Source organism: Oncorhynchus kisutch, linkage group LG25 (genome assembly GCF_002021735.2).
Source record: "Oncorhynchus kisutch isolate 150728-3 linkage group LG25, Okis_V2, whole genome shotgun sequence".
Taxonomy (NCBI): Eukaryota; Metazoa; Chordata; class Actinopteri; order Salmoniformes; family Salmonidae; genus Oncorhynchus; species Oncorhynchus kisutch.
Genome location: NC_034198.2, coordinates 22001512 through 22023609, shown reverse-complemented (window position 1 = coordinate 22023609; position 22098 = coordinate 22001512). Strand labels below are relative to the sequence as shown.

The following is a 22098-nucleotide window of genomic DNA, read 5'->3' as shown; positions in this document are numbered from 1 at the left end:
CAAATGATTCACATCTGTAATGGCTGCCAAATGCGCTTCCACCAAGTATTAACTCAGGGGGGTGGAGACTTATCCAATTATATACAGTACCAGTCAAAAGTTTAGACACACCTACTCAAGGGTTTTTCTTTATGTTTACTATTTTCTACATTGTAGAATAATAACGAAGACATCTAAACTATGAAATAACACATTTGGAATCACGTAGTAACCAAAAAAGTGTTTTAAAAAATCTAAATATATTTTATATTTGAGATCCTTCAAAGTAGCCACCCTTTGCCTTGATGACAGCTTTGCACACTCTTGGCATTCTCTCAACCAGCTTCACCTGGAATGCTTTTCCAACAGTGTTGAAGGAGTTCCCACATATGCTGAGCACCTGTTGGCTGCTTTTCCTTCACTCTGCGGTCCAACTCATCCCAATCCATCTGAATTGGATTGAGGTTGGGTGATTGCGGAGGTCAGGTCATCTGATGCAGCACTCCATCACTCTCCTTCTTGCTCAAATGGCCCTTACACAGCCTGGAGGTGTGTTGGGTAATTGTCCTGTTGAAAAACAAATGATAGTCCCACTCAGAGCAAACCAGATGGGATGGCGGATCGCTGCAGAATGCTGTGGTAGCCATGCTGGTTAAGTGTGCCTTGAATTCAAAATAAATCACAGGCAGTGTCTCCAGAAAAGCATCCCCACACCTACTCCTCCATGCTTCACGGTAGTAACCACACATGCAGAGATCATCCGTTCACCTACTCTGCGTTTCACAAAGACATGGCAGTTGGAACAAAAATCTCACATTTGGACTCATCAGACCAAAGGACAGAATTCCACCAGTCTAATATGTCCATTGCTTGTGTTTCTTGGCCCAAGCAAGTCTCTTATTGGTGTCCTTTAGTTGTTTCTTTGCAGCAATTCAACCATGAAGGCCTGATTCACAGTCTCCTCTGAAGAGTTGATGTTGAGATGTGTCTTAAACTCAAGCATTTATTTGGGCTGCAATTTCTGAGGCTGGTAACTAATGAACTTATCCTCTGCAGCAGTGGTAACTCTGGGTCTACCTTTCCTGTGGCGGTCTTCATGAGAGTCAGTATCCTCTTAACGCTTGGTTTTTACAACTGCATTTAGAAACTTTCAATGTTCTTAGAATGTTCTGGATTGACTGACCTTCATGTCTGAAGTAATGGACTGACGTTTCTCTTTGCTTATTTGAGCTGTTCTTGACATATGGACTTGGTCTTTTACAAAATAGGGCTATCTTCTGTATACCACCCGTACTTTGTCACAACACAACTGATTGGCTCAAACGCTTTAAGGAAAGAAATTCCACAAATTAACTTAAGGCGCACGTGTTAATTGAAATGCATTCCAGGTGTCTACCTCATGAAGCTGGTTGAGAGAATGCCACTAGTGTGCAAAGCTGTCATTAAGGCAAAGGGTGGCTACTTTGAATTGCAAATATAAAATATTGATTAACACTTTTGCTTACTACATGATTCCATATGTGTTAGTTCATAGTTGTGATGTCTTCACCATTATTATACAATGCAGAAATTATTTTGACAAAGACAAACCCTTGTGTAGGTGTCCAAACTTTTGACTGATACATAGTTGTAACGTCAGATTTCCTCCTCTTCGTCTGAAGAGGAGTAAGGATCGGACCAAGATGCGGCGTGGTAAGTGTTCATGACGATTTTAATAAGAAAAGACCTCAACGCTATGAAATACAAAAAATAAATAAACGAATACGTGAAATAACCAAACAGTACCATGTGGCGACACTCACACGGAAACAAACCAAAAGTGAAACCCAGGATACCTAAATATGGTTCTCAATCAGGGACAACGATAAACAGCTGCCTCTGATTGAGAACTATATCAGGCCAAACAGAAAAAACAGAAACAAACAGACTGCCCACCCCAACTCACGCCCTGACCATACTAAATAAAGACAAAACAAAGGAAATAAAGGTCAGAACGTGACAGCACCCCCCCCCCCCCCCCAAAAGACGCGGGCTCCGACCGTAAAACCTGAACCTATAGGGGAGGGTCTGGGTGGGCGTCAATCCGCGGTGGCGGTTCTGGCGCGGGACGTGGACCCCACTTCATCATAGTTCTAGTGCGCCTCTTCGTCCGCTGCCGCTTTAGAGCGGCGACCTTCGCCGCCGATCTTGGACTGGGGACCCACGCCACGGGTCCGGACGGACGGTAGACTCCGGCAGCGCCGGACGGACGGGAGACTCCGGCAGATCCTGGCTGACTGGCGGCTCAGGCAGCTCAGGACAGACGGGAGACTCCGGCAGCTCAGGACAGACGGGAACACCTGTAGGCAGAAGACGGAGAGACAGCCTGGTGCAGGGGGTTGCCACCGGAGGGCTGGTGCGTGGAGGTGGCACTGGATAGACCGGACCATGCAGGCGCACTGGAGCTCTTGAGCACCAGGCCCGCCCAACCTTACCTGGTTGCATGCTCCTGGTAGCCAGGCCAGTGCGGCGAGATGGAATAGCCCGCACTGGGCTGTGCTGGCGAACCGGGGACACCATGCGTAAGGCTGGTGCCATGTACGCCGGCCCAAGGAGACGCACTGGAGACCAGATGCGTAGAGCCGGCTTCATGGCACCTGGCTCGATCCCGACTCTAGCCCGGCTGATATGAGGAGCTGGAATGTACCGCACCAGGCTATGCAACCGCACCGGGGACACCGTGCTCGGCACAGCATAGCATAACACAGTACCTGCCCGATCCCTCTCCGGTAAGCACGGGGAGTTGGCACAGGTCTCCTACCTGGCTTCGCCACACTCCCCTTGTACCCACTACGCACCGCGCTGCCTCCTCATACCAGCGCCTCTGCCTTCGCTGCCTCCAGCTCTGGGACGGCGATATTCCCCTGGCTGTGCCCAGGGTCCTCTCCCGTCTAGAATTTCCTCCCAAGTCCATGAGTCCTGTGTCTTCGGCCGCTGTTGCCCATTACCACGCCGCTTGGTCCTCTGTTGGTGGGTGTTTCTGTAACGGTAGATTTCCTCTTCATCTGAAGAGGAGTAAGGATCGGACCAAGATGCAGCGTGGTTAGTGTTCATGACGATTTCAATAAGAAAATCACTGAACACTATGAACTACAACCGTGACATATCCAAACCGAAACAGTACCGTGTGGCGACAAACACCCACAAACCAACAGTGAAACCCAGGCTACCTAAATATGGTTCTCAATCAGGGACAACCATAAACAGCTGCCTCTGATTGAGAACCATATCAGGCCAAAACATAGAAACACAAACATAGACTGCCCACCCCAACTCACGCCCTGACCATACTAAATAAAGACAAAACAAAGGAAATAAAGGTCAGAACGTGACAATAGTTTTATTAATTTGGAAAATGTACTATCATTTCTAACAGTGGAGGCTGGTGGGAGGAGCTATAGGCGGACGGGCTCATTGTAATGGGTAGAATGGAATATTGGAGTCAAACATGGTATCCATACGTTTTGATGTGTCCATTTATACCAATAATATATGCCATTTAGCAGACCAATTTATCCAAAGTCATGAGTGCATACATTTTTACACATGGGTGGTCCAATGAAGGAAATCCACTATCCTGGCATTGAAAGTGCAATGTTCTACCAAATGAGCTACAGAGGATCACATTTCTGTACTGTAGGCCCTAAATATTTTCTCAAGCAGAGATGGTCTATTCCCATCTTGTGTCAAAGGATTTGTTTCAACATCTAAGCAAGGACTTTAGGACTGAACTGTGTTTGGTATATTGGATATATTACTACAGTCGACATTATTCACTGTAGGCCTTCTTGTAAATTGATCTTTATAGGGGCTAATGGCCAATGCTGGCTTTAAAAAAAAGAACGACATAGCTACATACTTAAAAAAATAATATATGACACATGCATACATTGTCTATATTTATATTTTATAATTCGATACAAACTAAACACACAGCCAGCAACAGACCCAAGTGGGCAGACACCCAGAACACGCTACATTGGCGCGCTCCACTGCATGCGTTGCGCAGTTTACCGCATAATTGTTTGCCTAGTAACAATCCGTAGAGCAGAAAAAGACCATCGAAAACGATGGTCTTACAACATCAAGCCGTTCCTGAATATCATTCCGCCAAGTACTAGATTGATGAGGATTGTTGAAGGAACCGGAATATATATCACATTACGGTATTATTTATGCATATATAAAATATATGTTTCAAATAATTGCATATGGGAATATAATTATTATCCTAGTAAAGTGCAAAAGTGTACATATATCAGACTGGCTCTCGGAGACCGGAAGTCACAGAGGTACTATTTCCTGTCTGTGCTAGTTGGTAAGTTTAAATGGGATGCTTTCTTTTTCAATTACTTTCCTTAAAATATAATGTATATTTTGCTTTGCATGCTCATTTTGGGATGATGAAGTCGTTAACTAGCGAATGCGTTCTCAAAAAGTAAAACATATATTTATTTTGTCGACATACTAGCTAAACGGGGATGTGAGGGGTTAGCGCGATTGGTTTCTTTCTCTTTGGGAAGCAAGCTAGCTAGCCTGGTTACTAAACCACAGAGTTTGTCTTTGACTAAACCATCCAATATGGTCACTTTCTAAATTTGATTTTATGTGTGTAGTTTATAGCAGTAATTATGTGAGGATTGTCCGTGTTCGACGGACAATGTTTATCTATTTATTACTTGCACGCTATAGATTATGTCATCTTTGTGCGCTTGACTTGAACTAGAGGCACGTTGCAAGTCAGTTGAGAACAAATTCTTATTTTCAATGATAGCCTGGGTTAACTGCGTTGTTCAGGGGCAGAACGACAGATTTTTACCTTGTCGGCTCGGGGATTCGATCTAGCAACTAACTCTCCGGTTAACGTTACTGGTCCAACGCTCTAACCACTAGGCTACCTGTCGACCCATGTTATGTTGTATGTTATGTATGTTATGCTAGCTAGTTGAATCCTAGATCGCTGTGGTGGAATAGTATACATTTCGGTAAGTTAAATTCAGCCGTACGCATTTGCTCACTGACCATAGTACTGGAAATGGTCTTACGGAGAATACATATGTAATTTTATGAGTATACAGAGACTGCGCGGTTGCTTGCTGTCACACTATAGAGCGTTTGCCTGTTAGATAATTGTTGACACGTTCACTTGACTTGTTTTGTATGTTAGTTACTCATGCAAAACAAATGTCGTATTGTCACTGATTTCTTCCATTTTCTCACACGCAGCGCACATTTATTCTCTGTGAGAGGTGCAGACTCTTGTCTGCTCTACCCCATCGTAACCCTGTCACTCCCGGCGGGAACCATGGCCTTCGTGCCGACCCCCAGCCCAACGGTGGTGGACCAGACCACCCTCATGAAGAAGTACCTGCAGTTTGTGGCAGCCCTCACAGACAACAACACCCGTAAGTGAATGAGAAACTATGATAGTTGAGTGTGCCATAGTCTGAGAGTCAGCATGAGCCAGAGAATTCTCCTGTGCTCAGAAACATAATTATTTGCGTGATGTAATGTATACTGTAGCTGTAGGTGCTATTGGTGAGTTGTGGGCTCGGTTATTCAGTAATCTATGGTTTAGGTATAATCTCTACAGCAGGGGCAATGTGATGAGAGCGATATTCTTTAGTCCAGAATAAGGTACAGTGTATTTGTGAGTGACTGACTGAGTGAGTGCGAGTGTGTCTGATAAAGTACCTTAACACACTCTGGGCGCTGTAAGTAAAACTGATAAGATCTGAGTGTCCCTGTCTGCACAGAGATGAGAAGTATATGATAACTCATTGTGTCACATGAGCTGTTTTAATGTTGTTACTGTATCCTCCAACACTCAGCTGATGAAACAAAGTTGAAGATGATGCAGGAGGTCAGCGAGAACTTTGAGGTAAGTTTCTACCATAGAATAACTAGAATGGGTATACCCATTAGGTCTGTGTTTCTACTACAGCTGTAAGTCGCAACACTGTTCACTTATCTGGTCTACATAATGAAAACTGGTCTTATGTTAGTGGTGATGTCTTTTTCAGAATGTGACATCATCACCACAGTACTCCACATTCCTGGAACACATCATCCCTCGCTTCCTTACCTTCCTCCAGGACGGAGAGGTGCAGTTCCTGCAGGAGAAGCCCACACAGGTAGGAGGACATTAAATCATTGAAATATTTATTTGCTTAAGGACAGATACAATTTAAACATGAAGTCATTGAATGCACAATAATCAGATTCACCTTGTATTACTTTAAAACAGCAACTGAGGAAGCTGGTGCTGGAGATCATCCACCGGATCCCAACTAATGAACACCTGAGACCTCACACCAAGAACATTCTCTCTGTCATGTTTCGCTTCCTGGAGGTAAGTTGTCACTCGCGTCTATGACAGACATGATTTATGCTGCGTATCGTCTTTTCAGCAGAGGCGATGTGATGAGAGCGATATACTTTAGTCCAGAGTAAGGTACAGTGTATTTGTGATGGTGACTGACTGAGTGTGTGCGAGTGTGTCTGATAAATGTACCTTAAAACACTCTGGGCGCTGAAAGTAAAACTGATAAGATCTGAGAACGCCTGTTTGCTGAGAGATGGGAACTGTGTGGTGGTGGAATGTTCCATAGGAACCAATCGTTTCAGAAATCTATCAGAAAGGTATTGTCCACCCCACACACACACACACACACACACACACACACACGTACTGAGTGGACAAAACATTAGGAACACCTTCCTAATATCGAGTTGCACCCCTTTTGCCTTCAGAACAGCTTCAATCCATCGGGGCATTGACTCTACAAGGTGTCGAAAGCATTCCACAGGGATGCTGGCCCATGTGGACTCCAATGCTTCCCACAGTTGTGTCAGGTTGGCTGGATGTTCTTTGGGTGGTGGACCATTCTTGTTAATCAAGGGAAACTGTTGCGTGTGGAAAACCCAATAGCGTTGCAGTTCTCAACACACTCAAACCTATGTGCCTAGCACCTACTACCATGCCCCGTTCAAAGTCACTTAAATCCTTTGTCTTGGCCATTCAACCTCTGAATGGCACATATACACAATCCATGTCTCAAGGCTTAAGAATCCTTCTTAAACCTTCCTCCTCCCCTTCATCTACACTGATTGAAGTGGATTTAGAGAGTGATATCAATAAGAGATCATAGCTTTCACCTGGTCAGCCTGTCACGGACGGTGTTCTTAATGTTTTGTGCACTCAGTGTATTTAGTCCAGATAGTTATCTGTCCCTAACCTGAACTTATTGACTCAGTGTTTTCTTTGCATTGCATCGCTCGTTGTTTGCTTTCAGATTGAGAGCGAGGAGAACGTGCTGATATGCCTGCGTATTATCATTGAACTGCACAAACAGTTCCGTCCACAGATCTCTCAAGAGGTGAGAACCTTTCTTTTCTCCAATCTCACTTTGTGTTGATGAACAGAAGACCTGCCTACAGTGTCTTGCCATGACTCTATCTCAATTCCTCTTCCCATGATTCCTCGCATCTCCTTGCCTCCTTAACCGTATTGGATCAGACCTTCTTCCCCAATGTGTTTCGAGAATAAAGTGAGGAAAGAAGATGTGAGGAATCGAGCAAAGATTAATTGCGATGGAGCCCATGTCTGGATGCTGAACTGTGCTCCTCTGATCAAGGTATTAACTGTCTGCTGTAATCTTTTATTCAGATCCATCACTTTCTGGACTTTGTGAAGCAGATCTATAAGGAGCTGCCTAAAGTAGTGGTAAGACAACAGAAAAGCAGGTGGCTTATTGAGCGGGGAAATGTTTGGTCTCTGAGGATGTAGGAATCATGTTCTCACTTTTGCATTCTCCTTCCCTCTTGTCTTTTCTCCCTGTCTCTGTTCTTGTCCCTGTTCTCTCTCAGGCTCGGTACTTTGAGAATCCCCAGGTGATAGCTGAGAACACTGTGCCTTCTCCTGAGATGGTGGGCATGATCACCTCGGTGTTGGTGAAGACCGCCCCCGAGAGGGAGGACAGTGAAACACGCACAGTGAGTAGACCTGTCCTGAATACTTCTATCAACTGTCTGTAACTCCTCTTATTACCACTTGGTGGTGTAGAAGCACTGGCAAAGCATCTCAGACCAGGGCTCGTTTTCTAGGTAGAAATGTAAGGCACAGAGCTCATGTGATTCATCATTGAATCATGTCTGTTCTACACAGTATATTTCTATCTGAATGTTCCATACTGTTGTACCGATCCTGAATATAGGCTGGCATTTCCCTTGCCTGACTCCTGTTTATTTGTTTCTCCAGCACACCATCATCCCACGGGGGTCCCTGTCCCTGAAGGTGCTGGCTGAGCTGCCTATCATAGTGGTGCTCATGTACCAGCTGTATAAACTGAACATCCATAACGTGGTATCTGAGTTTGTCCCCCTCATTATGAACACTATCATGCTGCAGGTTTCTCCCCAGGCCAGGTATGAAGCCTGTGTGTGCGATTGAGTCTGTCTTGATTCCGTCCTTTAGACAATCATAATTGTTATTTTTGCTAAACAACCACAAGAACATGAAATGGTATTAAAGCTTAAATCATTATTAAGTGTACAGTGGAATTGTTTGCTTTGTATATAAGTAGTTATTGTAAACCCTAACATGTAACTTTCAGGCAACACAAGCTGTATAACAAGGAGCTGTATGCTGACTTTATCGCTGCTCAGATCAAGACCCTGTCCTTCCTGGCCTACATCATCCGCATTTACCAGGTACATATACCCATGTTGTGCTTTTCACTTCCTGTGCCTGTGTTCAATTTCTCATTTCATTTTCTGTATTGTATTTACCTGGCACACAGAGTACTTAATGCCAGTTTTCATGGAACTTCCTAAACTATATTGTGTTTGTGTATCCCTCTGACCAGGACCTGGTAGGGAAGTACTCCCAGCAGATGGTAAAGGGCATGCTGCAGCTGCTCACCAACTGTCCCTCTGAGACAGCCCATCTACGCAAGGAACTGCTCATCGCTGCCAAACACATCCTCACCACAGACCTGCGCAGCCGTACGCATTGACACACGCACACACAAGCATGCACAAACAAATTCAAACTCGTTCACTCAGACTAATTCTGACACTTTATTTTCATTCTGTGTTGCAGAGTTCATCCCTTGCATGGACAAACTTTTTGATGAGTCCATACTGATCGGGTCTGGCTACACAGCCCGGGAGACACTGAGGTAAGACCATTCTCACCCTCATCAAACACCAGCCTTCATCTTTCATTAGTCTCCATGTGAAACAAGCCGTAGCTATCAGACCTGGCAGATCTGTGGATGGTGGAGTATAAAAAAGGAAAAAGGTGTCTTCTAATTCTCTTTAAAGCTCCGGCACCTTCCATGCACTGATTATAAGTCGCTCTGGATTAGAGCCTTTAGTGTCTGCTAAATGACTGAGATGTAATGTAAACTGTAAAAACTTTCCATTTGATAGTGAACTCTTCTGACCTCTCCCTTCCCCTCTCTCCTGTCACTCCAGACCACTGGCCTACATGGTAGTTGGTGATCGGACTTTTAACCCTTTCTCCCCTCCAGACAATGTAATGTAAAATATAACCTTCTGTTTTGATAGTGGTGAATCTTTGCAACTCCTCTCCCTCCAGACCACTGGCCTACAGCACGCTGGCAGACCTGGTGCACCACGTGCGTCAGAACCTGCCTCTCACAGACCTGTCTCTGGCCGTGCAGCTGTTTGCCAAGAACATAGATGACGAGTCTCTCCCCAGCAGCATCCAGACCATGTCCTGCAAACTGCTGCTTAACCTGGTCGACTGCATCCGCTCCAAGAGTGAACAGGAGAACGGCAACGGCCGGGACATACTGATGAGAATGCTGGAAGTAAGTTAAGCGAGATGGGAAACGACAGCCTGATTTATAAGGAAAGGGGCAATGTTGTGCCCAATCACAAATCAGCTCTGCACCTTTTATACTATCTCTAGGTTCCCCATGTAAGAAGATTATGTTCCTTTTATGATTATCAAGACATTGACTTCAATACATCTTCAATCTCCTTCTTCCTCAAGGTGTTTGTGCTGAAGTTCCACACCATTGCTCGCTACCAGCTCGCCACCATCTTCAAGAAGTGCAAGCCCCAGTCAGAGATGGGCGTGGTCGAACCTCAGGGGGCGCTACCCGGGGTCCCCACAACTCCTGCCCTCCCAGCCACCCCTGTCCTCCCTGCCCTGCCTCCCCTTGCGCCCCCTAACCCTGTCACCCCCGCCCCTCCCGCCCCCGCCACCCCCTTCGACCGGCTGGGAGAGAAGGAGGACAAGCAGACATTCCAGGTGTCGGACTGTCGCAGCCTGGTGAAGACGCTGGTCTGTGGGGTGAAGACCATCACCTGGGGAATCACTTCCTGCAAGGCTCCTGGAGGTGAGGAGCCAGAAAAATGGCCCTTACATTACACTCGGAGGAGAAATGGACACTTGAGTTCCGATGTCAAGATTGACCCTTTTTTCCCCATTGATTTCCATCCTCATTTCATGAAGATAACTCAGGATAAACTAACCTCACTGATTGCTTACCACTCCTGTTGTGTGTTCTGTGTTGCAGAGGCCCAGTTCATTCCTAACAAGCAGCTTCAGCCCAAGGAGACTCAGATCTACATCAAGCTGGTGAAATACGCCATGCAGGCCTTGGACATCTACCAGGTATGACTGCCAGTGTACCAGTAGGGCTTTGTCTTATGGAGATATGATTACATAGCCATACATGTATACATTACACTGTGTATAAGAGAGCTCCACTGCCCTCTCAGCTAGCTACAGATTGATCAGGATATAACCATATAGAAAACTCCACTATATACTGTACATGTGTATACCAGCTCTCTTCTCCCTCCTGGCTAGGTACATTGCCTATGGTATAACCAGGGCCATACAATGTAGAAACTCCAGGTCGTACCACTATCAAGTTCAGGGTGTAACGAGAGCCAAACAGTGTATATACTTGTGAATGTCAGCGCCCCGTCTGCCCTCGGCTACAGATTACTCGGGGTTACCATAAAATAACAGCTCCCCCTCTCTTGGCTGGTACAGATTGATCAGGGTTACCGTAATAACCATAGTATAACAGTGCCCAGTCCATCCTCAGATAGATACAGATTACTCTGGGTTACCATAATAACCATAGTATAACAGCGCCCCATCCCCCTCTCCTGGCTAGGTACAGGGTACAGATTGATCAGGGTTGCTGTAATAACCGTAATATAACAGCGCCCCGTCCTCCTCTCCTGGCTAGGTACAGGGTACAGATTGATCAGGGTTGCTGTAATAACCGTAATATAACTGCGCCCCATCCTCCTCTCCTGGCTAGGTACAGGGTACAGATTGATCAGGGTTGCTGTAATAACCGTAATATAACAGCGCCCCATCCCCCTCTCCTGGCTAGGTACAGATTGCCAACAACCAGCAGACGTACATCAGAGTGGCCAACTGTCAGACGGTGCGTATGAAGGAGGAGAAGGAGGTGCTGGAGCACTTTGCTGGGGTCTTCACGATGATGAACCCCCTCACCTTCAAGGAGATCTTCCAGACCACAGTCCCCTACATGGTGGAGAGGATCTCCAAGAACTACGCCTTGCAGGTAACCACACTCTCTGTTGTGTCCTAAATGGCACCTTGTTTGCAATGTAGTGCACTACTTTTGTTCAGGGCTCTAAGAGCAATTTCAGATCTGGGTTTAACGGAACATTTCAGGCCGGTTTCCCGGATCCAGATTAAGTCTAGTCCTAGACTAAAGATAACTTTCAATGAAATGTGTGTATGTAGGATTGGTTTTGTTTGGGGACTAATGTGTAAACCCTCACCATCTAATTTTTCCAGATCGTGGCTAACTCGTTCCTTGCTAACCTGTCGACGTCAGTCCTGTTTGCCACCATCCTGGTGGAGTACCTTCTGGAGAGACTACCTGAGATGGGCTCCAACGTAGAGCTGTCCAACCTCTACCTCAAGCTATTCAAACTGGTCTTCGGCTCTGTCTCGCTGTTCGCTGCTGAGAACGAGCAGATGCTCAAGGTTAGGGTGATGTTTATTTTCATCAACCGTGTTGCATAGTTTCGATGCCTCTTCCTCTTGGAAGCCCTGTCCTAAATTGACAATGGTTGTTGAGATAACTATCCTGACTGAATTGAAATGCACAGGAAACAACATTAGTCTTGTCTGAAGGCTAAATTGTGATGTTCACCATACTTTCAAAACCAAATGTATCGATGTCGAACACAAATCATGTCTCTTCCTTCCCCCAGCCTCACCTCCACAAGATAGTGAACAGCTCCATGGAACTGGCCCAGTCTGCTAAGGAACCATACAACTACTTCCTGCTTCTCAGGGCTCTCTTCCGTTCCATTGGTGGAGGCAGCCATGACCTGCTTTACCAGGAGTTCCTGCCCCTACTACCCAACCTGCTGCAGGGTAGTTTGCGCCACACACAAAAAAAACATTCAAATATTGTTTTGTAGCTTTTAAAGTTAGTAGCATGTCTTTTCATATGCACTGATCTGAAGACACAGGATAGATGGGTAAAAAAAACATGGTGGATGCCACGCAGGAATTTGCTTTACAGGACGTCTCCAGTCCTCTCTCCTCACTTTGGCCTCCGCTCTCCTTCCACCAGGCCTCAACATGCTCCAGAGTGGTCTCCATAAGCAGCACATGAAGGATCTGTTTGTGGAGCTGTGTCTGACGGTGCCTGTGAGGCTGAGCTCCCTGCTGCCCTACCTGCCCATGCTGATGGACCCGCTGGTCTCTGCTCTGAATGGCTCCCAGACGCTGGTCAGCCAGGGCCTCCGCACCCTGGAGCTCTGTGTGGACAACCTGCAGCCAGACTTCCTCTACGATCATATACAGCCCGTCAGAGCAGAGCTTATGCAGGTAAGGGCGTACACGCGGATGCAGGCACAAATACAAGCAAGCACAAATACAAGCAAGCACAACAGAAGCGTGCACCCCCCCCCCCCTATACACATCCCAGTCTCTGCTCTCACTTCCTAACCTTTGACCCCCCTCCCCTAGGCGTTGTGGCGGACGCTGCGTAACCCAGCGGAGACCATCAGCCATGTGGCGTACCGAGTGCTGGGGAAGTTTGGCGGCAGCAACAGGAAGATGCTGAAGGAATCCCAGAGACTACAGTACGTGGTGACTGAGGTCCAGGGACCCAGCATTAAGGCAGAGTTCACTGACTGCAAGGCCTCTATACAGCTGCCCATGGAGAAGGTATGTGACTTGTCAGCCATTACAGGTGTGAATGGAGCTTGGTATGGTAGCCATTTTGGATCATAGTAGTGGTTAAGGTATTCAACTGTGCTGTGTTGGGCATTAAGTCACAGTAGCAGGGTATTGTAGTATGTTCTCAAAGCAAAACTCTAGTGAGCAACATTTTTTAAATCTAGGCAAGAGACAACTTCAAAACCCCTCCGTTAATTCCACTTATCCACCCCTTTCTCCTTTTCTATTTCAATGTGATTACAAAGCAGAGAAAGTAGTTAGAGAACATGCATAGACTTCCGGCGCCGACAGAGATGGCCGCCTCGCTTCGCGTTCCTAGGAAGCTATGCAGTTTTTTTACGTGTTATTTCTTACATTAGTACCCCAGGTCATCTTAGGTTTCATTACATACAGTCGAGAAGAACTACTGAATATAAGATCAGCGTCAACTCACCATCAGTACGACCAAGAATATGTTTTTTGCGACGCGGATCCTGTGTTCTGCCTTACAAACAGGACAACGGAGTGGATCCTATGCAGCGACCCAACAAAACGACTCCGAAAAAGAGGGAAACGAGGCGGTCTTCTGGTCAGACTCCGGAGACGGGCACACAGTGCACCACTCCCTAGCATTCTTCTTGCCAATGTCCAGTCTCTTGACAACAAGGTTGATGAAATCCGAGCAAGGGTAGCATTCCAGAGGGACATCAGAGACTGTAACGTTCTTTGCTCCACGGAAACATGGCTCACTGGAGAGACGCTATCCGAGGCGGTGCAGCCAACGGGTTTCTCCACGCATCGCGCCGACAGAAACAAACATCTTTCTGGTAAGAAGAGGGGCGGGGGCGTATGCCTTATGGCCAACGAGACATGGTGTGATGAAAGAAACATACAGGAACTCAAATCCTTCTGTTCACCTGATTTAGAATTCCTCACAATCAAATGTAGACCGCATTATCTACCAAGAGAATTCTCTTCGATTATAATCACAGCCGTATATTTTCCCCCCCAAGCAGACACATCGATGGCTCTGAACGAACTTTATTTAACTCTCTGCAAACTGGAAACGATTTATCCGGAGGCTGCATTCATTGTAGCTGGGGATTTTAACAAGGCTAATCTGAAAACAAGACTCCCTCAATTTTATCAGCATATCGATTGCGCAACCAAGGGTGGAAAGACCTTGGATCATTGTTACTCTAACTTCCGCGACGCATATAAGGCCCTGCCCCGCCCCCCTTTCGGAAAAGCTGACCACGACTCCATTTTGTTGATCCCTGCCTACAGACAGAAACTAAAACAAGAGGCTCCCACGCTGAGGTCTGTCCAACGCTGGTCCGACCAAGCTGACTCCACACTCCAAGACTGCTTCCATCACGTGGACTGGGAGATGTTTCGTATTGCGTCAGATAACAATATTGACGAATACGCTGATTCGGTGTGCGAGTTCATTAGAACGTGCGTTGAAGATGTCGTTCCCATAACTACGATTAAAACATTCCCTAACCAGAAACCGTGGATTGATGGCAGCATTCGTGTGAAACTGAAACTGAAAGTGCGAACCACTGCTTTTAATCAGGGCAAGGTGTCTGGTAACATGACCGAATACAAACAGTGCAGCTATTCCCTCTGCAAGGCTATCAAACAAGCTAAGCGCCAGTACAGAGACAAAGTAGAATCTCAGTTCAACGGCTCAGACACAAGAGGCATGTGGCAGGGTCTACAGTCAATCACGGACTACAGGAAGAAATCCAGCCCAGTCACGGACCAGGATGTCTTGCTCCCAGGCAGACTAAATAACTTTTTTGCCCGCTTTGAGGACAATTCAGTGCCACTGACACGGCCTGCAACGAAAACATGCGGTCTCTCCTTCACTGCAGCCGAGGTGAGTAAGACATTTAAACGTGTTAACCCTCGCAAGGCTGCAGGCCCAGACGGCATCCCCAGCCGCGCCCTCAGAGCATGCGCAGACCAGCTGGCCGGTGTGTTTACGGACATATTCAATCAATCCCTATACCAGTCTGCTGTTCCCACATGCTTCAAGAGGGCCACGATTGTTCCTGTTCCCAAGAAAGCTAAGGTAACTGAGCTAAACGACTACCGCCCCGTAGCACTCACATCCGTCATCATGAAGTGCTTTGAGAGACTAGTCAAGGACCATATCACCTCCACCCTACCTGACACCCTAGACCCACTCCAATTTGCTTACCGCCCAAATAGGTCCACAGACGATGCAATCTCAACCACACTGCACACTGCCCTAACCCATCTGGACAAGAGGAATACCTATGTGAGAATGCTGTTCATCGACTACAGCTCGGCATTCAACACCATAGTACCCTCCAACCTCGTCATCAAGCTCGAGACCCTGGGTCTCGACCCCGCCCTGTGCAACTGGGTACTGGACTTCCTGACGGGCCGCCCCCAGGTGGTGAGGGTAGGCAACAACATCTCCTCCCCGCTGATCCTCAACACTGGGGCCCCACAAGGGTGCGTTCTGAGCCCTCTCCTGTACTCCCTGTTCACCCACGACTGCGTGGCCACGCACGCCTCCAACTCGATCATCAAGTTTGCAGACGACACAACAGTGGTAGGCTTGATTACCAACAACGACGAGACGGCCTACAGGGAGGAGGTGAGGGCCCTCGGAGTGTGGTGTCAGGAAAATAACCTCACACTCAACGTCAACAAAACTAAGGAGATGATTGTGGACTTCAGGAAACAGCAGAGGGAACACCCCCCTATCCACATCGATGGAACAGTAGTGGAGAGGGTAGCAAGTTTTAAGTTCCTCGGCATACACATCACAGACAAACTGAATTGGTCCACTCACACAGACAGCATCGTGAAGAAGGCGCAGCAGCGCCTCTTCAACCTCAGGAGGCTGAAGAAATTCGGCTTGTCACCAAAAGCACTCACAAACTTCTACAGATGCACAATCGAGAGCATCCTGGCGGGCTGTATCACCGCCTGGTACGGCAACTGCACCGCCCTCAACCGTAAGGCTCTCCAGAGGGTAGTGAGGTCTGCACAACGCATCACCGGGGGCAAACTACCTGCCCTCCAGGACACCTACACCACCCGATGCTACAGGAAGGCCATAAAGATCATCAAGGACATCAACCACCCGAGCCACTGCCTGTTCACCCCGCTATCATCCAGAAGGCGAGGTCAGTACAGGTGCATCAAAGCTGGGACCGAGAGACTGAAAAACAGCTTCTATCTCAAGGCCATCAGACTGTTAAACAGCCACCACTAACATTGAGTGGCTGCTGCCAACACACTGTCAATGACACTGACTCAACTCCAGCCACTTTAATAATGGGAATTGATGGGAAATGATGTAAATATATCACTAGCCACTTTAAACAATGCTACCTTATATAATGTTACTTACCCTACATTATTCATCTCATATGCATACGTATATACTGTACTCTATATCATCGACTGCATCCTTATGTAATACATGTATCACTAGCCACTTTAACTATGCCACTTTGTTTACATACTCATCTCATATGTTATACTGTACTCGATATCATCTACTGTATCTTGCCTATGCTGCTCTGTACCATCACTCATTCATATATCCTTATGTACATATTCTTTATCCCCTTACACTGTGTATAAGACAGTCGTTTTTTTGGAATTGTTAGTTAGATTACTTGTTCGTTATTACTGCATTGTCGGAACTAGAAGCACAAGCATTTCGCTACACTCGCATTAACATCTGCTAACCATGTGTATGTGACAAATAAAATTTGATTTGATTTGAGAACAGTGGAAGTAGCGAGAATAGGGGTGATCGTTCCTCTGAGGGTTAATGAATCCCTGTCAGAGTTGAGCTTCTCTCTGCGAGAGAAGACTGTCTTCCCCATGTAATTAAAGACATCATGCGTCCTTACGGGCTCCTCATCTCTGCTCCAGGCATGAATAATCAATCTACAGAACCCTGGATGAAGACGATTATTTGCTTTCTAATGACTCTATCGCTGTCTGCTAATAGTGAAACACACATGCACACTGTCATTTCTGTAATTGAGTTGACGCTCCTAAGATGGATGCCACAGTCCCCTTTCTCTCTCTGGAATTAAGTGGCTTAATGGTATTTACATCATGTGTCTTATCCTGAAATTTATTTGGATGGTAATGACTAGAAGGACGGTGTTTGTTCCTCTGGAGCTCGCCAGCTTGTAGTCTTAAAATCCGGAAATGAGTTTTCTCTGGTTCGTTCTGCCATCTCTATGGGGAAAATGAATGGGTTTTTTGGATAAATGCTGAAAATAAGGTCTGAAGTGAGGTTTACCACAGACCTTATTTTTGGTGTTTACCCCCCCCCCCCCAAAAGAGAAAGTATTAATTTCCCCATAGGCTTTGACCAAAGAGCCGTGGCGGAGTTAGTGCCTACAAAAAGACACCATTGCTATTGCCCTCCATTCTCACTCATTTTCTCCCTCTATCCCCTTTGCCTGCTCTCTTCTCCCACTTTCCCTCGTCCTCTTTATCTCTGCCGGCCCCCTCTCTCTCCACTGCCTCCTCCTTTTGAAGTGAGACACTCTGTCTATTTAAAGCGCCTGAGTCTCTCTTTATTCAAAACACTTTCTAATGTCTTTGTCTTTATATCTATGTACTTTGTTGAGATGGGATGAGTGCATGTCAGCCAGTAGCAGTGTAGCCCTAATGTGCTGACAGGGCTAAGCCAGTAGAATTCAATTATGCACTCTCCTCCTCTTCTCCTTCCTCTTCCACCAGACAGACCATCCTTCTCTCTTGTTCTTTCTCCCTCGCTCCTTTCTCTGAGTGGCGTTAATTAGTTCATTTTCTCCCTCTTAAGTGTCCGGCCGCATTGGTTTGTCAGATCATAATCTGGCAGTTGAAATGGCTTCTGCTGGGCTCGGGCCCGGCACCATGTGTAGAGTTTCTTTCTCCATGACAGGTTACGCATAGCGCCGATCTCAGGCGTGAGTTAAACACACTGCCTGAGTGCAGTAGGGTTGTTATTCTACACAGGGTACAGGGCTCCAGTCTGCAACCATTTTGTCATATTTTGTGACCCTGTCACTTGTCTGTGCGAGGTAGGGTTAGATCAAATTAAAAAATTCTCCCAGGTGTGACTGATTTATGTGTACAATGGATATATTCAAATATATATATTTTAGGCTGTCTCTCACTAATTGATTATACAATGTAAACACATAATATTAGGGTTTGAGGGTGTGATATGGGAATACATGTTTTTATTTTATTTTTGACATTATAAAGAACCTTTGGCAACAGTGCCATGTTGTTCTGAGCCTTGCTGTTGGAAAACCAGATTAGTGTCTGACTTTTGGCTGTCGCAGATGCACCTCCCCTGACTTCGCTCCCTGACTTTTGTCTACAGTCGGTTACTTTAGCCTTACCATTTTTAAACACGCCCAATATATGCGGTGCTGCTCGTGAATTTGACTTCATAATTTTAAAGGTAATCTCAATTTGACCCGCCAGATTCAGGCGCTTGAAAACACAAACACTACAACTGAACATAATTCATAATTAGTTTTTATTTTAGTTGGTTTAGAGCCAAAGATTATAAGTTTTATGTTATCAAATGGGTTTGTTCATTTTATTTCCATTTACTCGTGTTTTTTCTTCTTGTTGTTTTAGTTTACTATAACCTTGGCCCAAAGCACCCTGTTTTACGATCATGATATCTGTGGAGTGCATGGGGAAATGCGTGTTGTCCATCGCAGGTGCACAAGGGCTCATTGCAAAGTTTCTTTTTAGGACATTGCGTTTACTGTTCGGTGTTATTTTTAGAGTTGTCGATCCAGACCACGTGTTTTGAGTTTCCACTTCCTCAGGTGGTGAATTAGCACATATTGAATTAGGCCTATACAGTATTTAATACTGTTAGTGAACATAAAGATTAAGGCAAAAAAAATGGAATGTTCTGGAGCCCTATTTTGACAGTAAAATATAACAAAACCTATCTCTGGATATACCAAAAACATTCACTGCAATTAGGTTGCATATCAAACTATTTAGAATCATTCATTCCTGCTTTGACATGTTAGCTGTAACAACTTATTTATTGAATACAATCTCTGTAGTCAATTCGCCTTCTTAATAAGGCATTGTGAATTACTTTATCACTTTCACAAGATGATGACTTGAATGTATTCTATTGTGTGATGCAGATTTCAATTTTTGTGTGGAGGGGGCACCAAATCATGGGAAAATGTTAGTCTTGAGTCGTGGGGTATTTATTGTTCTACTCAGATTATTTTAACTTTCAATTAATTATATTACATTTGTTAACTTGGTTCAAAGGGTTGTTTTCATGGGAAGTTTTGAGAAATGCTGAGCGACTAACTGAAATGTTAGTTATATTTTTGTTTTTAAACAACTAATTGATGAACATCAGTTCAATTATTTGAATTCCATTTCCTTCTGGTTTTTCCTGTAAGCTCAATGCGCACATTGCGTAGTTTCTATAGCGATAAATCTGTACTAGGGAGTTGTAGTTTCCAACAGGACAAAATGCTACATAGTTTCACTCAGAACCTGAAACTACAATGACCATAATCCACTGCGTACCGGTCTGTGTTTCTTTAACGCCTGTTATAGTAGTGTCAGGCAGACCCTGAGAGAAGAGACAGAACAATGTGTGATAGAGAGGGATAGAAAGCTGTTTCGAGGTATCTCTACCTGAAAATAAAGGATCGAAGTGATTTGATAGTTGGTATTCAGCAGTCATTAAAGTATGCCTTATTTACTTTGAAGAACTACTAAAATTGTGATTTTTGTCAGACAACGTAGGCAGCAGCTCTATAGAGATGATGACTTGGAATGAAATAATATCATCACAAAACCATTTAATATACATAACTGAAATATTTGCTTAAAGTAGGCCCTAAGTAATGTGAATAAATGATGGTTATTAAGTGATAAGCAGTAATGGACAGTCACTACCATCATGAGGCTTTTATTCATTGTTTGATGCTTTTACAGCATTCAAGCCACACAATGCATTTCATGTAAAGAAAACAACAATCGAAATTGAAAACCATGACTATTTAAAAAATTATCAGACCGAACTGTCTTCAAAAAGCACTATTCGCTCAGCACTAGTGTTGAACATTTACGTTTGGTTTTACTGCTTGTCAAGTGTCCTTTGTAAGTTGACAAAAAACAGCTCTTTCATCTTATGAATCCACCATGGTCAATTAAATGATTTACTGTAGGATCTTATTTTGAGGCCTTGTCTGTATGGATGTTGGAAGGTAAACGTCTCTCTGTGTCTGTTTCCCCTGCAGGCTATAGAGACTGCTCTGGATTGTCTAAAGAGTGCCAACACGGAGCCGTACTACAGACGACAGGCCTGGGAGGTCATCAAGTGTTTCCTGGTTGCCATGACAAGCCTGGACGACAACAAACACGCCCTGTACCAGCTACTTGCTCACCCCAAGTAAGACTACACACACCCTTAACCCCATATGACTTGAGGTCTTTCTCCCTCTGCCCTAATTAATCTCCATATATACCCCTCTCCATCCCTCCCTTCCACTTTGCCCCTCCTCTCTCTCATATCTTCCATCACGTGTCAAGCTGCTTCATCAGCTCTGTCAAGTGTTACAGCTGCTGATTACTGAAAGATGCTTCGGCAGAGAGAGACGGAGGGGAGAGTGGGTCTCATTACTATCATTGATCCTCACCAGGGGCTAATTGACTTTCCCCTCTCTGTTTACGCTCCTCCCTGCTCCACACACACACAGCCCCCCCACCTCTGTCAGATGTTTTGATTCATGACTTCTGTTCTCTCTCTCGCCCCCTCATTCTCTGTCTGTTTTACCGGTTGGTCACCGTGAAAAGGGCCTTTCAGTGAACAGCATCAGCTTTTCTTTAATATCACCAAATGCCAAGAAGTGAGAATGGAGCTCCATCTGAGTGGCCGGGGCTGTAAATGAACAGAAATTGATCTGGCAGTCTGTCTAACTGCCCCCCCCTCCCCTAAATTCCTCCCTCCCTCATCTTCTCCCCTCTCAGCCTCTCCCTCTCCTAAAGCAAAAGTATTTTAAATGGTGATAATGAAATGGAGCAATCCATCAGGGGTAGCCATGGCATCTGGCATTATAAAACATAAGCTCAAGCATGGAGAAAACAGCCTCTCAATCACACCAACCCGTCCCCTTCAGCAGGGCTAAATAACACACACCAACCCGTCCCCTTCAGCAGGGCTAAATAACACACACCAACCCGTCCCCTTCAGCAGGGCTAAATAACACACACCAACCCGTCCCCTTCAGCAGGGCTAAATAACACACACCAACCCGTCCCCTTCAGCAGGGCTAAATAACACACACCAACCCGTCCCCTTCAGCAGGGCTAAATAACACACACCAACCCGTCCCCTTCAGCAGGGCTAAATAACACACACCAACCCGTCCCCTTCAGCAGGGCTAAATAACACACACCAACCCGTCCCCTTCAGCAGGGCTAAATAACACACACCAACCCGTCCCCTTCAGCAGGGCTAAATAACACACACCAACCCGTCTCCTTCAGCAGGGCTAAATAACACACACCAACCCGTCCCCTTCAGCAGGGCTAAATAACAACACAGCCTTGTGAGAGAGTCGGGGGGGGGGACAGAGAGGCACATACCAACCAGTCAGGCACAAAGACAGTCTCTGTCGGTCCTCAGGGTTATTAGGCACTGGCAGACACAACAGATGATTTACCCAGAGACATTTACCGCTGGATAAAAACATGTGACAGGCCCTGTAAATGATGCATTACAGTTTTGTCATATCATCCAGCGTTTCCCGTATATGCATTCAGCAGCTCCGCCACCAACTCTCCCCTCCTGAAAAAAATCCTAGGGGAAACAC

General features: G+C 45.7%; 1 protein-coding gene across 6 annotated transcripts in view; it reads left to right on the top strand.

The window, feature by feature from the left end:
* Positions 1-4266: 4266 nt before the first annotated feature.
* trrap (transformation/transcription domain-associated protein) overlaps positions 4267-22098 on the top strand; it is an 84884-nt gene continuing 67052 nt past the window's right edge. For 4 of the 6 annotated variants that reach the window (XM_031804676.1, XM_031804674.1, XM_031804672.1 and 1 more), the window contains exons 1-21: positions 4389-4456; positions 5245-5423; positions 5850-5899; positions 6042-6152; positions 6266-6370; positions 7314-7397; positions 7688-7744; positions 7888-8013; positions 8279-8445; positions 8634-8730; positions 8886-9024; positions 9122-9200; positions 9623-9857; positions 10043-10391; positions 10572-10669; positions 11409-11603; positions 11843-12034; positions 12265-12430; positions 12633-12889; positions 13031-13231; positions 20524-20675. In XM_031804676.1, coding sequence (XP_031660536.1) covers positions 4419-4456; positions 5245-5423; positions 5850-5899; positions 6042-6152; positions 6266-6370; positions 7314-7397; positions 7688-7744; positions 7888-8013; positions 8279-8445; positions 8634-8730; positions 8886-9024; positions 9122-9200; positions 9623-9857; positions 10043-10391; positions 10572-10669; positions 11409-11603; positions 11843-12034; positions 12265-12430; positions 12633-12889; positions 13031-13231; positions 20524-20675 — 3077 coding nt within the window. In that variant the 5' untranslated portion in view covers positions 4389-4418. Of the gene's footprint in view, positions 4337-4388; positions 4457-5244; positions 5424-5849; positions 5900-6041; positions 6153-6265; positions 6371-7313; positions 7398-7687; positions 7745-7887; positions 8014-8278; positions 8446-8633; positions 8731-8885; positions 9025-9121; positions 9201-9622; positions 9858-10042; positions 10392-10571; positions 10670-11408; positions 11604-11842; positions 12035-12264; positions 12431-12632; positions 12890-13030; positions 13232-20523; positions 20676-22098 lie in introns of those variants that run through there. The other 2 variants (XM_020460934.2, XM_031804673.1) reach the window with 2 other exon arrangements.